Source organism: Callithrix jacchus, chromosome 12 (assembly GCF_049354715.1).
Source record: "Callithrix jacchus isolate 240 chromosome 12, calJac240_pri, whole genome shotgun sequence".
In the NCBI taxonomy this organism is placed as follows: domain Eukaryota; kingdom Metazoa; phylum Chordata; class Mammalia; order Primates; family Cebidae; genus Callithrix; species Callithrix jacchus.
In genome coordinates, this window is record NC_133513.1 from 92,564,246 (window position 1) to 92,580,343 (window position 16,098).

At 46.2% G+C, this 16,098-nt stretch overlaps 1 protein-coding gene across 7 annotated transcripts; it reads right to left on the reverse strand.

Annotated features, from left to right (window-relative positions):
* Positions 1-4,632: 4,632 nt before the first annotated feature.
* On the reverse strand, positions 4,633-15,964 carry SLC25A28 (solute carrier family 25 member 28). 7 transcript variants are annotated; one of them, XM_078346240.1, is made up of 4 exons: positions 14,854-15,964; positions 8,127-8,355; positions 6,964-7,020; positions 4,633-5,477 (listed from the first exon to the last, which is right to left on the reverse strand). In XM_078346240.1, exons 2-4 carry the CDS (start codon positions 8,347-8,349, stop codon positions 4,960-4,962), a joined length of 798 nt encoding a protein of 265 aa, XP_078202366.1. In that variant the 5' UTR covers positions 8,350-8,355; positions 14,854-15,964; the 3' UTR covers positions 4,633-4,959. The 7 variants fall into 7 exon arrangements, with proteins under 7 accessions (XP_078202366.1, XP_002756695.2, XP_035124640.1 ...); XM_002756649.6 differs by lacking the exon at positions 14,854-15,964 and adding an exon at positions 14,334-14,719; XM_035268749.2 differs by lacking the exon at positions 14,854-15,964 and adding an exon at positions 14,016-14,138.
* Positions 15,965-16,098: the final 134 nt, after the last annotated feature.

The window sequence follows — 16,098 nt, forward strand, 5'->3', positions numbered from 1 at the left end:
ATGAGTGCATGACAACCTACAGGTTAAGTTCCCACATTAATGTCTAAACCATTATCAGGTGCTTTTCATCTTCTTGCAACAATTTTTCTCAGGTTCATCTTTGTTTAGATGATGACAATAGCCCCTCTGCTGGAGTCCCCATCTCCATCTCAGGCTCTCCCTGCTCCAGTGTCTCCTGTAACTGGGCTCCAGTGTCTCCTGTAACTGGATGATTGAATCATCCTTAGGTATTACTTTAGTCATCTCCCTCCCTGCTCAAGAACCACAAGAGCTCCTCATTAGCTGCCAAGTCAAGTCTAAACTTCTCTGCCTAGCTTTCAGGATCTCCTTGCCCTGACCCCTCCCAGGGTGACATGACAGCTGTCTTAATATTTTTGAAGGCCTGTCAGAGAGAGGATTAGTCTGATTTTGTGCTGCCCCAGCAAGCAGAACTTACTATCATAGGTGGAAATTACAGAAAGATTTAAGTGCCTCGAAGTGTAAACATTTTCCTTTCTACTTAGTGTATGAACGTGGGTGGCAGAGGTGGTGGTGGCAGTGGTGACAATGCATGGAATACTGTGTGTGACTCCAACAGAACTTGTGCTTCATTCACTGTGAGTCTAAGTTTGCAGGAAGCAACAAAATACTGCACATCCATTATTTTGATGTATACATCATTATTTTTTCTATGTATAATTTTTTTGTAATTTTCAAAAATGAGATTTCACTGTAATCAATTTCTTTGACATACAATGTCTATCTTTCCACATTAAATTTTCTTCTATCACTGCAGTGTAAATGGCCATGCAACATTTCATTGCATGAATGTTTGATAATATCAATAGCTTATTCAATAAGTCCCCTGTGGCACTTTTTTTTTTTTTTGAGGCAGAGTCTTGATCTGTCACCCAGGCTGGAGTGTAGTGGCAGCATCTTGGCTCACTGTAACCTCTGCCTCTCAGGTTCAAGTGATTCTTGTGCCTCAGCCTCCTGAGTAGCTGGGACTACAGGTGCATGCCACCACCCTCGACTAATTTTTATATTTTTGGTAGAGATGGGGTTTCACTATGTTGGCCATGCTGGTCTCGAATTCCTGGGCTCAAGTGATCTGCCTGCCTCGGCCTCTTGAAGTGCTGGGATTACAGGCTTGAGCCACCATGCTTGGCCCCCTGTGGCACCTTTATAATAATTTATTATCAGAAACATTGTTCTGGGTAGGTAGAATCTGAATGACCAAAAGGAGAGTAGATAGGTTGGTATGGAGAGAAAGTTCTGAGGTATGAGACAGTCTGACCCCACCTCCTGACAGGCACTGAAGAGATCTGGCCTGGAGACCAGGATGCAGGTTAGAGGATAGTGGGGCTGAGGCTGGCCCTGAGAACATCTAGTGCTAGGAGGCTTCTTAGAGGTCATCTTGCTCTGCATCCCTCCAGGAGCTCAACTTCACTGTACAGCATCCCTGGCAGGCCTGACCAGCCCCAGCTCCTGTATTTAAGAGCTCGCTGCTGTGCAAGGCTGTCCATGTCATTGCTGCAAAGCTCTGTCTGTTACAAGATCAAGTTCTCTGGGTAATGGGATTTGACGTATTTTCTTTTTATCTATGCTTTCTAAATTTTACAAAATTAACATGATTCAACTTTTATTGTCTTTACAAAAGTATTTTTTAATTCATCAAAGCCACCTTCTTCTCTGTTTACTCTGACCTACGCTTTTCTTTCCTGTCTCTAAATCTCATTGTTGATTCTGTATAATTCAGTATATGTCTATATCCTGTCTGGTGTTATTACAAGTTTGTTTCATTCATGTTGGTCTTGGCTTGCCCATGAAGAAAATTTTCCTCTGGCCAAATTGTGACTTATTTTCTCATTTTCCCTGACACATAGCACTGTGCAGGAATTGGCCACTTGATGATGGCTTGGTACTGGATCCTTCAGGTGTCACATGAACTACCTGGCTTTCCACAGAGGCTCTGGACCTGGGGATGCCTCCAAACACCCACAGTTCTCCTGGGCCTGCTGAGCCCCATGGAGATGACCCAGGTATCCAGTCACTGGTATTGCTAATGATCAACCTCTCGCATTATTCTGCCTCTATCTCCTCTTTGACCTCTAGCTACAGGGCCAAGAGACCTGCAGAATCTAATGGTCTGTCCAAATTACACACTAAATGTCCTCCAGTAGCTAGGGCACAATCAGAGACTGGAAGATCACTTGCGTATTTTTTTTTTTTTTGAGACAGAGTTTTGCTTTTGTTGCCCCGGCTGAAATGCAATGGTGTGATCTTGGCTCACCACAACCTCTGCCTCCCAGGTTCAAGTGATTCTCCTGCCTCAGCCTCCCAAGTAGTTGGGATTACAGGTGCCCACCACTATGCCCAGCTAATTTTGTATTTTTAGTAGAGACAAGTTTTCTCCATGTTAGTCAGGCTGGCTTCAAACTCCTGACCTCAGGTGATCAGCCTGCCTCAGCCTCTCAAAGTACTGGGATTACAGGCGTGAAGCACCATGCCCTGAACTTTTGTATTCTTTTCTCATCATTTGTGAACAGCATTAGAGCTGAGATGGTCTCTAGCAGCTACCAATCTTTAAGAAATCACCCCACATTCTATTCTTGAAAAATGAGCGTTATTGCCCTACTGTGTGCCAGACAGCTCTGTAAAGGTGGCTGCAAGGACTAGGTCCTGATAGCCATCCCTTTGCTCTTTCACTCAGTCCGTATTGGGAGGCAGCTACTCAATTATATTTTTACTAGTAAACCCTCTGAAATGACCTCTGCAATGATATCATCACACTCTTTTTACTCAGCAACCACCGCTTAGCACTATTAAAATCTCTTCTCTCCATGCTAAATCAAATGGGCAGCATAGCCTACTTAAATAAAGCTTAGAACAGGAGACCCTGCTAGTTTCTTGACAGTTTTTTTCAAGTGCATTCAGACATGATTCTCCATAGATATTGAAGGGCTGTCAAGTGGGAGGAGGACAAGATCTACTCTGTGACCGAATCCTATCGCTTCTACAATCCGAACATGGCTGCCGGCTCCATGCCACCGGCCTGCTCCAGACCACCATGCACTTGCCTGGATTATAGCCCGAACATGGCTGCCGGCTCCATGCCACCGGCCTGCTCCAGACCACCATGCACTTGCCTGGATTATAGCCCGAACATGGCTGCCGGCTCCATGCCACCGGCCTGCTCCAGACCACCATGCACTTGCCTGGATTACCACAGCAGCCTCCTAACCAGTTGGCCTGCCTGTCCAGTCTTGCTCCTCTAATCCTTCCTCCAGAGAGCCTAAGTGTTCTGTTTAGATCACAGAACACCTCTGCTTAAAACTCCATAATGCTTTTGCGTGGACCTTCAGGATAAATCTGAACTCCGTATCATTACTTTAAGACTCAGCCTCTGCTTGGCTCTCCAGCTGCATGCTTTGCCTAGATTGTTTCAGTCCTACCAAACCACTTGCATACCAAATCCCAAATACTTCTAAATTCTCTTACCTCCAGGTCTTTGCCTAGAACATAACCCTTCCCCTCTTCACCAAGTTATCTCATTTGCCTTCCAGGTGTCACCTCAGATGTCACTTCCTCCAAAAGTCTACCCTGGTCACCCAAGGCTACACTGGGTATCCTTCTGTCCTCCAAGTATTGTTTATCTTTATCTTCTCTCCTGTCATTTTATCTTTTAATTGCCTGTTTCTATGTATCTTCTTCTCCAGACAATAAGCTCCTCAGGACTGGGATTGTTTTATGTATCATTGTATTTCCAACACCAGTGCTTACAGAGACAATAGTTAATGAAGAAATGACAGATGACAGAACAAGGATACGTGGAAGATTCAGAGGGGTACATTTCCATGTACTAAAGAACTTGCTAATAACTGACAATATTAAAAAAAAAAAAGGAACACATTGACCTACCAAGCATAGGGAAAGTCCCATCTCTGAAAGTCTCCAAGCAGAGCCCAAGTGCTCATCAGGCAGAGAGCTTCCTCAGTAGATGGCAGGTTGGAGAACATCCCTTCCACTCATTTCCTATCCATAGGATGCCACACTTCTTTTGTGAGGTCAAAAGACTTGGGCTAGGGTCCCAGTTCTGCACTGACTGAGGCCTTGGACCAGCCACAGCCTCTGAGCTTTCTTGCTTGTGAAATAGAAATGACACCTGCACTGCCTACCTCAGAGATTTTGTGAGGTTCAAATGAGATCACACATGCTTAAGTACTCTGAAAACCCTAAAATAAAATGAAATGTATCATTTACCATGTAATCTTCAGGACTTGCAGCCTCACGGAATAATTTGAGTTTCACAACTAAAATGGAAAACGAAGTGCCACGTGTAAACAGTGCTGCAGGCAGAGCTGCAAATTAGAGCAGAGATCTGCCTCTTCTGCACTGAGCTACTGCCCTAGGGAAGATAGTGGGGTTCAGGAGCATCTGGTTGGTTGGGATCTGTCAAAGGCTTCTTGTTCTAGACATCAGGGAGACTCCTTGGGGCCTACTACTAATGTCTTAAATCCTCATGAAAATTAGCAGAAAATAAAAACTACACACATAACACACCTTCCCTTTGGGTCCAGTGATTTAAGCTTCAAGGAAAGTCAAAACAGTTAACAGCATTTCACTTCCCCTTTAGCAAGACAAACCCAGTGAAACCATTTAAAGGCTTTTTATTAGGAACCAGGGGAATGAGCTGCTTATCCCTCTATAACAGTCTAGAGCAGGTCGTCAGGCCCAGGATGGAGAGAGGTTATCAAAGGTGCTGTAGTGTGCTTTGCTGCACGTGCTTAGGGCCCGGAAGGAAAGATGGTGGCAATGGAGGCTGGCAGGAACTGGTGTTAGCCAAAACACCAAAATCCTGGGGGAGAGCCCCTCTGCCTTCCTTCTAACTCCACTTGAGGCTGGAGCATGCCAGGAGACAGCGAATGTGAGCAGGATGCAGCAGTATCATCCAAACCCCTGGCTTCGTTCAGTGCTACTTCACTTGCTGGCCCTCCACTCTTCTTGCCGTTTAGTGATTAGGTATTTGAAGAACTCATACACAGACCACGCGATGGCTGTGGAGGGGATCTGGTAAATTACTCTAGCCTGCACCCCTCGGAAGTAGGCGGTCACCCCACCTACTTGATATACCGTCCTGAAGGCACTAGCCATGCCTGTGATATGTCCTGTAATGTGTGAGTTCAAAGCCAAGGACTCCTGGGTGTTGAGCAGTGTTTTGCAAACGTCCAGTGGGGTTGTGGCTGCGGCAGCTACAGCTCCTGCGCAAGCTCCAGAGAGGACGTGGGAGCTTGGGTTGTACCGTCTTTGGGGGTTAAAGTGCTCCTGCAGGAATTCATAGGTCATGAAGTGAATGGCTTGGAAGGGAACGTTCATGGTCAGCTGGGTGGTGTAGCTGCGGTAAAAGGCCCCGGCCCCTTCATTTTGCCACACTGCCCGTACACAGTCTGTCACCCGGTGGTATGGTGAGTTGTACATCTGCATCCTCTGCTTGACCACTGGTAGTGCCATCAAAGAGGAAGGAAATGGTGACAGCAGCCAACCAGTGATGGAGAGTGTCGGAGAGTGCCCAGATTCAGAGTCCCAAGTCAGCAAAACAGCCAAGGGAACAGAGAGAGAAAACAGTATGAGTGAGCTGCTGGCTAACCTGAGAAGTCAGTTTCCTTTTTTGAGGGGAGGGAGTAGGCAGAGGGTTGGTAACCAGTCAAAAAACAATAAACCCACTTTGATCAGGACTTCTGTAAAGCCAGACAATTCACATATAGGACATATCTATAGTTTGGGAGCTCCAGAGAGTCTTCCTAAACTAAGTACCTATCTCTGATCTTACCCTCTTACAATTCCCAACAAGAAATGACTCCGTGACAGTGAACATCATCATGAACACGGGCCCCTAACAATCCCAATCCTCAGGAACAAAAAGCACCTAACTCTTGATGTGAGATGGTGATCCTCCTAGAGGGGAGGAGAGAGAAGTGCTACCAAAGAAAAGATTCTTAGCCAGAGTTGGCTTTAGTTTGCAGACACCTCCCATTCCCTCAAGTAGATAACATGGTGTGCACTCTGTGGAACTTCAGCTTAGCTCTGGCCCCTTCCACCCCATGGCCTTGCCCAGACAGAAAATGAACATGGCAACAATGCTATCCCCTCATATTTGTTCATTCTCACACGGAGAATGTTTTTGGAGAATTTTCCTGCAACTGAAAACCTAAGATCCCGGCAGAAATGCAGGGACTGAGTTCTACAATTTAACCTTTCATTCCTATCTCAACTAGCTTAATTTCAATAAGAAAGGAATTTTTTTTTTTTTTTTGAGACGAAGTCCTGCTCTGTCTCCAGGCTGGAGTGCAGTAGCACAATCTCGGCTCACTGCAACCTCTGCCTCCTGGGTTCAAGTGATTCTTCCGCCTCAGCCTGCCGAGTAGGTGGGTCCACAGGCACGTGCCACCACGCCCAGCTAATTTTTGTATTTTTAGTAGAGACAGGATTTCACTATGTTGGCCAGGATGGTCTCGATCTCTTGACCTCCTGTTCCACCCGCCTCGGCCTCCCAAAGTGCTGGGATTACAGGCGTGAGCCACCGCACCTGGCCAAGAAAGGCAATATATTTAAGTGTCAATTCCCGCAAATCATAGGGGGGCAGAAAAAAAAAAGAATCCATCTTCACCTCTTTGAAGACAAACCAATCTGCTAAACTTCCAGGACAGATCAAATCTACTGCAAAGGAGACTTACACCAGGAAAACCCAAGAACAGGCCACAGGGAGCCATGTCTTTTTCAGGGAAGCCCCAAGGATTAATGAAATCCCAGTGAATCTGCTTCCTGTCCAAGGGGGTGCCTCCTAAGTACTGAAAACATGGAGGGGGCACCCTCTAGTGGTAAAACAGGGTAACAGGATTTCCCACCAAAACTGATGTGCTTTCTTCTGCAAACTGGAACTACAGATGCAGCTGCCCACAAAGGCATAGGCTGAGAAATCATTACCTTCCGCAGGGTTCATGGCTGCATCATGAAGTAATGTTGCCACACACCCGGCTGCACCTGCAAACAAACAAACAAAATAACTGCCACGTGTAAGGCCAAGAGAGCATGACCAACTCACTGAGGTCTTCCAGTGAAGGGGAGTGGCTATGCTACATCACAGTGGAGAAAGGGAACATTAAGAGCGAGTCCAAGAGATGGGGACCCACTGCTCCTAAACTCCTGTTTAAGAAAGGAAGATATCTGTTCCCACCAACTTTGTAAGGTCACAAATGTATTCCACATCTATGATAGGAAGGCCAGAAAGAGCAGCTCAGATCTTATCAATAAACATCTTTCTGGGAATAAATGCAGCTTACAGCCCAGACAGGAAGCAGATACACTGCTGCATAAGGATTCCAGCACATCACCTGCTGCCAGTGGAGGGAGAATATAGGAGCCAGGTAGTCAGATCTCATGGAATCTCACCACAGAATCCCACCTCTGTCCTGCTGCCAGACCCGTATGCAGATCCTAACCTTTGTCTAGAAAGATCTCTCATTCAGGTCCTAAACGACTCTACCCCTCACCCTCTCCACACTCAACTTGTTTCCAGGCAGTCCTGAAGCCCTAGGCTGCTATCCTTCCTCTTACTTCCACACAACCTTCTGATTTCTTCATGTAGTTCCTTGTCTCCACCCCCACCCACTTTGTCATGTTCTCAACAACACAAACTGCCTCTGGTGAGTTGGAATCCTGAACAGGTGAGGCGAAGAGCAGGGGCTTCATTATATCTTCCTTGGGTGGCTGGCTGGGTTACCTCCAATCCTGCCCCGAGGAGCAGGACACTACCCACCTATCAGACATACACTGGGGGTAGTTCAGTGTGTCTCCACATTACCAGGGCATTGGAAGTTGATGCCAGGGAGAAGATGAGAGGAACAAGTCAAGCTGGTAGGTAAGGGAGGATGATACTGTAACCCTTTGTTGAGGTGCCCCAAAGGAAAAAGTGGGGTTGAAGCGGCCCGTTGTCTGAGAACATCAGGTTTGGAAGTCCCTCCCTTATAATCTGGCCTATCCCAGCCCAAAGCTTCAGCTCCAAACCATGCTGAGACTGGAAAGCACTGACAGCAGCAAAGCCCAAAGAGTTGGGAAAGTGGGGGAACCAGCACAGGAAGGCTCAATACCATTGGCAATATGGCTATTGCCCCCAGGGTGGATTACATCACTCAATGTCTTTTTTAACTTTTCGTAGCAGGCAAAATAAAGGGCGTGGGCAGGCCCCGCGCCTGTTGCTGTGACGTTCAGCCCCCGCATGGGCCTCCATAGGCCCTCCGTTCTTATAATCCTCCAGAGGGCCTCCAACACATTGCGATAGCGGGCAGCTGGGTCAGGCTGTAGACTCTGCATCCGGGTCTGAAATTACAGCAAGGAGAAGCACAATGTCAGCAAAGCTAACTTCTTGCCCCACCTCAACACACAGGCTTTGGGCACTGGGCAGACCTTCTACATGGAGCTGTGCCAATCTGTGAGAGGAATATTCAGCTTATGTCCAAATCTATAGCTGATCTTTCTTCTCAGCCTTGGAACTTTCTTTTTTTAGTCATCTATGACCCTAAGAATGGAACACCATTATTTTCCCTGAAAAAATAATGCTACCACTTGCTAAGTGTCTTGGTACTCCAAAATGATTCAGAGCCTCAGCAACAAATATCAAGCCTGTGTTTCAGAAGTTGCTTTTTCACCTTAATACACTCAAGCTGACAGTTCTTTACAAATGGATTCTAAATTCAAGTATTGACTGTCAATGACATACTTTATGCTTTATACCTAAAGACTGCCCCCAGCCCTGCTTCGTGATCACACACTGAGGGGCGGCTAATTTTTTGATATTTTTTCAGACTATCTGGCAATGGCAGCTGGGTCTACACCGAGTCTTGGCATTCTTAATAGATGCTGCTTTTATTTCTTGGCAAAGAAAGTTTACCCTGAAACTGCAAAGGTGGGAGTGTCTAGCTAGAAACCAATCTAGTCTCCAATCCTGAAGTGCCCTTCCAGATTTCTAATCTATATTTATTGAATCCCAAAATTGGCATTAACAAATAAAATCAGTCTCAGTGAAACACAATCCTTGGAATCTCTCTAAAGGATCCAGTGATTCAAATAAAAGTGTAGGGTAGATACTTTGTATGATGTTCCTGGAGAGTTTTGTTGAAATTTGGGAAATTAATCTTATTTGAAACACCTCCCTAAGTTAGACCTTTTCTGAAGAGTGTGTATCCTCAGCAAAGTTTCTCATCTACTGACCCATTTCAAGGTAAAGTAACATGGAAACTAATAGTTAATATAAAATCAATGTCTGGTGCCTGACATACAATAAGCACTTATGATTTGTTTGCTGAATTAATGAATCTTTTGTCACATAGCTGTATCAGTTACAATCACTGGTGAGCCAATAGGGCAAGTGATGCCCAAGTATAGTTTAAATTTCTGCTTCAATCTAATCACTGGATTCCATTTGGACTAAAAAGCTTGATCCTTTGGCCGGGCACAGTGGTTCACACCTGTAATTCCAGCACTTTGGGAGGCCGAGATGGGCAGATCACCTGAGGTCAGGAGTTCGAGACCAGCCTGGCCAATATGGTGAAAGCCTGTCTCTACTAAAAATACAGAAAAATAAGCCAGGCATGGTAGCGTGCACCTGTAACCCCAGCTACTCGAGAGGCAGGAGAATCACTTGAACCTGCAAGGCGGAGGTTGCAGTGAGCCAAGATCACACCACTGCACTGCAGCCTGGGCAATAAGAGTGAAACTCTGTCTCAAGAAAAAAAAAAGCTTGAACCTTCCTCTTGGCCAGCTGGAATCCAAGAGTAATACCTTTTCTCAAGAGCATGGGAGAAAAGAAACTAACCAGATGAACAGGTCTCGGTTAGCTGCAAGAAATACACATTCCTCTGGTTATTTTCTCTTGCCTGCTACCAATAAAAAACCGGAAGCTTAAAAGGTTAGTTACTGGATGTGTACAGTATTACTTATCACAATTTGACACATTCTTTCCTACTTCCCCCCACCCCCACCCCCAAACCTCATGTATTTCCAATAAAGGATTTGTTTACTGATCTTTCGTATCCCACAAGGCATATACAATCAATCAGAAGAGTTATTCATAGAGACTACAGGTCAAATGCTGGCTATAGCTACTAATAAGCAAAGATAAACTGAGCCTCTTGGCTTAACGTGTTTCCATACATTTATTCAAAACGAATCTTGTATAGGGGAATGTTCAGAAATTATATTGCTCTGCTGCAGTCAGTGGTGTATTTGGCCACCAATTCTGTAACGTTTGGCTTTGGAGGCCTGGAACTCTTCATCCCCAAGAGAAAACTGGATTCTGGATAAGCTACTTTGAACATTCTATACACATATCTAAATCTAACTCAACAATTCTAACTCAACGAAAACATACCCTCATGGAAAGGACCTGGGCATAAGCTATGCCAAATAGAAAAATGAATTTGTGGACCAATAAATCTGCCTTTTACAGAGAGATGAAATATCTAAGTAAATTTCTGAAAAACCTCAATGTGCAAAACCTCTACTTGGCTTTGGTAAAAAGCCAAACAGCCCAGTAGAGAGGTAAGTGGTTTGGTAAAAGACAAGTCACATTTGAGTCAAAAAGCCTGAGTCCGAGCCTCAGCTTTGCTAGTTGTGTGATCTTGGGTATGTCACTCAACCTCTCTAAACTTCAAAATTATCATCTATAACATGAGGCCAAGAATGGCTGGCTCATAGGGCTGTTGTGGGGATTAAAAGAGATAAGGCATGTAAAAGCCACTGGTAATTTATAAGGTGCTATAAAGATTTGTATTGTATTCAAAATGATTCTAAGACATATTTGTCCATATCTAAGAATTTACAGATCATGGTAGCATTGCCTCCAGTATAAGTCATTTCACAAATAAACATGGGCAACTAACTGTCCTTAGCCACTAATAAATCGGGTTAATTTTGTATTTTTTGTTTTTCTTTTAAAGTTTCTCTGTGGCTATAATAATTTACACGTCCCACTATTAATCTGAAGGTCATATGTTCAGGGATAAACTTTACTGTGAAATTTTGTGCCTTGCCCAGTTCTTGTAATCTGCTTTTGGGAAGCTGTATGGAAGGCTTGAGAGTCTGTTACACTGAGTTCAAATCATAACTGTGCCACTTAAACTGTGACCTTGGACAAGTTATACAACTGTTCTCTAAGTCTTCTTTCAACTGTAAAATAATGAAAATGGTTTCTACTTCATGAAGTTGCTTCACAGAGTAAATGAATACATGTATGTAAGGCACTTCAGATAGTGCAAGAAAATCAAATAAGCTAATGTCCTCATTTCCCAACCTTTCACAGGTGAATATGTATAGATATCGTTTACATCTGAAAATTGGAGATTTATCTCCCTCTGCGTCCCCTTTTTATTATATAAGTGGATATTTGCTTCACCACTTCAGAACCAACAACAGCAGCTTGATGATAGGTGGGTACTTGGCTAGATGATTTTGAAAAGGGTTCCAGCTGTTTTGGGTTGCAGAAATCAGTCCCCACAGATAAAGTCTGCCGCTTGCCTCTGAGGCCCCAAAAAGGAAACTGGGATTTATCTGGGTTCCCAAGCCTTTCATTATGACCATGAAAATAGCTGGTTGAATAACCATGGCCCAACAAGGCTATGCTGACTTCTCATGGTCCCTCTCAAGGATATTTAAAGTCAACTTGACCCTGATAAGTTGCTGGGGATGGACAGGCTTGCACGCCAAGAGGCAATGTCAGCTTTCATTTCCAAACATTGTGGTTGCCCTTTAGGCTCCAACTACATGGATACCTGCCTCCAGTCTTAAAGACTGGGCTGCTTTTCCTCTCCATCATCCACTTATTAAAAGAAGGATTGCTGCCAGGGACAAGTAAACTGGGAAGCCCTTTCTGAAGGAAGGGATTTGAACTTTACTTTCATGCCTGCACAAAAGCATTTAACATACTCACTGACACAAATCATACTGGTCTCACCTAGTTCTTCCCTTTAAGTCATTTAAATCCCAGTATTAAGTGCAAATGAACACGAGTCTTCTAAAATAAGCTTTTGTATTGTTGACGACTCCTCAGCATTTTTTTCTCAAAACATTATTTCCTTAATGTAGGGCTTCCTGGCATAACTGCAGCGTTGTATGACTAATTTTTAAAAAACAAAAATTCCAAAGCATATGTAAATGAGTAAGAACTGTTCTTCAAAATAGTTACCTTGGAAGGCTACAATTGACTTATTCCAGCAATGCTGTGGTTATGCAAAAACATTTCTGGAACTTCTCTTTCAGAAGTGTTTCCTCAATGGGTTTATCGGCCTCAGAAGTAAAGCAGTCTCCTTGCTTTCCAATCCCACATTATTTGACACCAAGCAGTATTACCCATTTTGACCGCCCACTTTTTTCACCATATTTGATTCTGAATAGTCTCTGTTCCTGCAAAATCAATTCCATCTTGTCACAGGGCAAAGATTTGCCTCCATTAAGGATATACACCCAAATATTCTAGAAGCATTTTTAACAGGAATTTATAAAATGTTTATAGCAACAATAGCACTATGTAAATTATATGGAGTAAGGAGATAACCTCCATTATGTAATAATGAAACAGTGGTTAAATGGTTAAGTTGCAGTAATATTTCTAAGACAAACTATTACTCTGTATTTTTCAAGCCACAATAATTTTCAATGCTTTCTCTGATCTATTTTTCATTCAGTATTCATCCTAAACCCTGCACTCTACTCACAGTCTAAGTCTAAGGAGGTTACTCTGCAGCTAGATTTTATTAACTTTTGGATATGTGGCATTATTAACTCACAAGTCATTCAACCTAGAGTCTATACATATAATGTCTGCATCTTTTTATTTGTACTTACTCGTTTTACATTTCAGTGTTACTTTCTCATGGATTTTACTGTTTATTTCTATTTCTTCCAAGTGACAAGGGCATTTAACATTCTAATGTCCATTTTAGTCAAGTGCATTTAGCCCATTTTCAGTGGATATGGTCCTTGTTAGGAGTTACCTTGTGCTAAAATGCTCCTGCCAATTTGATGTCATTCACAAAGCTTAATGAGCACTTTCCACATTACTAATGAAAACATGAAATGGTACTGGAACCAGAAGGAAGTAAAAGAGATCTACTTTGCATTTCCCAAGTTGACTTTCTCCTCCTTTTGAATACATAACACTTTCCTGATTTGAAGAGAAAACATACAACAAGAAGCTGCCAGGTGACTGTTTGACTATTACCGTTAACATGTAAAGGAGGCATTGGTCTCTGTCATATTTATTTCAACAGTCCCCTCTACTTTACTTATCCCTCAATTCAGTCCTCACCTTTAGTGGCTGGCACCTTTACTAATGTATAAGACTGTAAAGAACAATCATCTGTTTCTTTCTTCACCCAGTTTTCTTCAGAAGGACCTGATGACTTCTGTACATATGAATCATCCTGCTTGGTTGTGAATGCCATTTACTTTCACATGGACTGTGTCCTCTTGTTGATCCCATTCCATTTTCTTCATACTTACATCTACTTTCTAAAACTGTCGCTTCTTGCTAGGCAATTTCTCCCTTTTTGTCAACTTCAGGTGGCCAAAGAAATACGCTATCAGTTTCATCTCTCTTGTTTGGAGGCTGATGTGCTCCCTGCACATACAGTCCTAATCCCAGCTCAATTTTCATGTTCAGGAAATAGGTGGGGTATCATGCTTGCTTCACAGGGAAACTGAAACCTTTTCCTGAATACAATCTTTCCCATATTACTTCCAGTCTGGAACTCTGCATTCTCACTGCACAATGATTTCCAATCACTCATGTGTTAAGATTTAACATGTAAGTCCTTTATCTAGCTGAGAGATCCCAGATTCGGGTTCCGGCCCCGTCAGTAAGGAAAGATACAGTAAGGAGTTTGTAAAAGCACTAGCCCAGAAAACATCTCAAGTCATTAAATCCAATTCAGGGTCTGGTTCATGCCAGCTGGCTTCACCTTAATCGAGTTAGTAGCACTTACCTGAGCTTCGGGACACCCCATCCCACCCTATTCCTGTTAGGTCCCAGGTGGGGTCCAGAGCTTTGGCTGACAGGTTTTCGATCCTGAGTTCCGATTCAGATTTCACTGACGGTTAGAAACAGGTCCTGGTTCCTGACTGGGATCAACTCCCAGCTGGGACCTTGCTTGAATGGAGTGTCGGTTCGAATCGTGTGGTAGTGGCAGGAGCCAGAAAAGAACCCATGTCGGCTCCGGCTCTCAGCCGGGATCCTGGCTCCGGACAAGACCCAGGGTTCGGGTCAGCCCCAGGTCGGGTTCGAAGCCCAGTGCAGGTCTCACCTTGACGCAGTCGATGGGGTACATCACGCAGTGCTCCAGGATCCCTGCTACGGCGCCCGCCACCATGTGCGTGGTGACAGTGGCTCCAGCCGGCAGCGCCTCGTAGTCCGGGCCGGTGTCCGGATCTTGTCGTACCGGGGGCCTGCAGGCCCCGGCCTCCCCGCCGCCGGCCCCCCGGCCCACGCCCCGCTGCAGCCACCCGTCCAGCAGCGCCGACTCCCCGGGGCTCCGCCCGGGCCCTGCCGCCGGCCCCCCCGCCACACCACCAGCACCCCGCCCCTCCAACTCCATCCACCCGGGCCAGCTGCGGCGCCCACCCCCGCCGCCGCTGCCACCACTGCTGCCGCCGCCCCCCAGCCCCGTAGTGTTCGCCTCAGGCGCGGCCCAGAGAGCCCGGGGCCTCCGGCTCCCGCTTGGCCCCGCGGACACGCCCCTCAACCAACCATTGGTGCAGACGCTAAGTTAGGCCCACCCCTTTCACTACGTAAAAAAAATCAGCCTGTACTATTAGCGAAGTCACCTGTCATTCCTCCGCCCTGAGGTGTTGCTAGCACCTAGATCCCACCCCTTCCCCTTTGATCTTGGAAGCTTCTTGTTTATTGGTCATTGATTGGCCGACATGTGCGATCAACCCGCCTCTGACTTTTTAGAAGGGCGGGAGAAACTTAAGGCTGAACTTTGATAGGCTCAACCACTCTTGATACTTTGACCGCAGCCATTGGCCAGCACCACGTCGGTTCCCGATTGGCTACAGAAAGAACGAAGCGCCCATGGACTCTAGGGGCCGACTTTGGGCCCCTCACTGGAGACTGCGGAGCTGCGTTCCCGGGCGCTGGATCGCGTTGGGGGCGGGGCGGTGGCAGGCCTTCACGTCAAACCGCTGACGATTGCCGTTACGACCCGCGCTTGAGTGCGCGCCCCAAATTCTGAGACGCATGTCTGGAGAGCTGACGGCCCTGGCCCCGAGAGGCCGTGTTCCCGCGGGATCTCTTCGCGGGCGTGAGGCGGAGTCGGCCTGCGCCGGTCATCCTCTGGCGCGACCCGCAGCCTGTCCGGGAAGCCGTTGCGACATGCGAGCGGGGAACTGCCTCACCGTCCGGGGGTACCGCGACGGCCCGTTAGACTCTGGTCGGGTTTGGAGTGTTGGGGTCTCGGGCCGGACCCAGAGCTCCTTAGGTCCCAACGCCCGGCACTGAGCCTCGCATCCAAAGTCGCCCAGTAAACCCAGCAAGTGTTGAATGAATGAGGTCCCTCAGGTCCCGGCTGTCACTGGGCTCTGCGCCAGGCCGAGAGCCGGAGACGAGACGGGAAGACGTAGAAATGGGCGGAATGATTCAGAGATGACTGCCGGTGTTGAGGCGGGGGCTGGAGGCCGCGTCCCAAAGGCAGCAGGGAGGTGCAGCGGCTCTGTGGAAGCTCGGAGGCACGGCCTGGCCAAGCCTGAAGTATCAGCATCCTGTCCCTGAACCGGCGCGCTGATGGGTCCCCCGCCTGGTGATGAAGCCCTCTCCTACCCTCGGGTCAGCCCGGGTCCTGTGAGGCAAGGCCAGCGATTACCAGGCTTCAGGACTCCCTGCACTAGGGAGCACGGGCTCCTTCTTCCGTCTCCCCCGAGCGTGTTGGCACAAGCCGCCCGCGGTTTCCAGCTCTTGTCTTCTCTGTTTTACCCAGATGATGCAACGATGGACTTCTCCATCTGTTTATAGCTTTTCCTTAGATAGGAAAGAGGTTTTCCTTTTTTCCCCCTAAAGTTTAGCCCTTGTGT

Bases quoted from the DNA above. Each gene is read 5' to 3' on its own strand.
- SLC25A28 (XM_002756649.6), bottom strand. From the start codon at position 14,624: ATGGAGTTGGAGGGGCGGGGTGCTGGTGGTGTGGCGGGGGGGCCGGCG. The intron at 7,021-8,126 runs GTATTGAGCCTT...GTTTGTTTGCAG, and splicing joins CAATAGCCATATTGCCAATG to GTGCAGCCGGGTGTGTGGCA. The intron at 5,478-6,963 runs GTAATGATTTCT...TGGCACTACCAG, and splicing joins AGCCATGAACCCTGCGGAAG to TGGTCAAGCAGAGGATGCAG.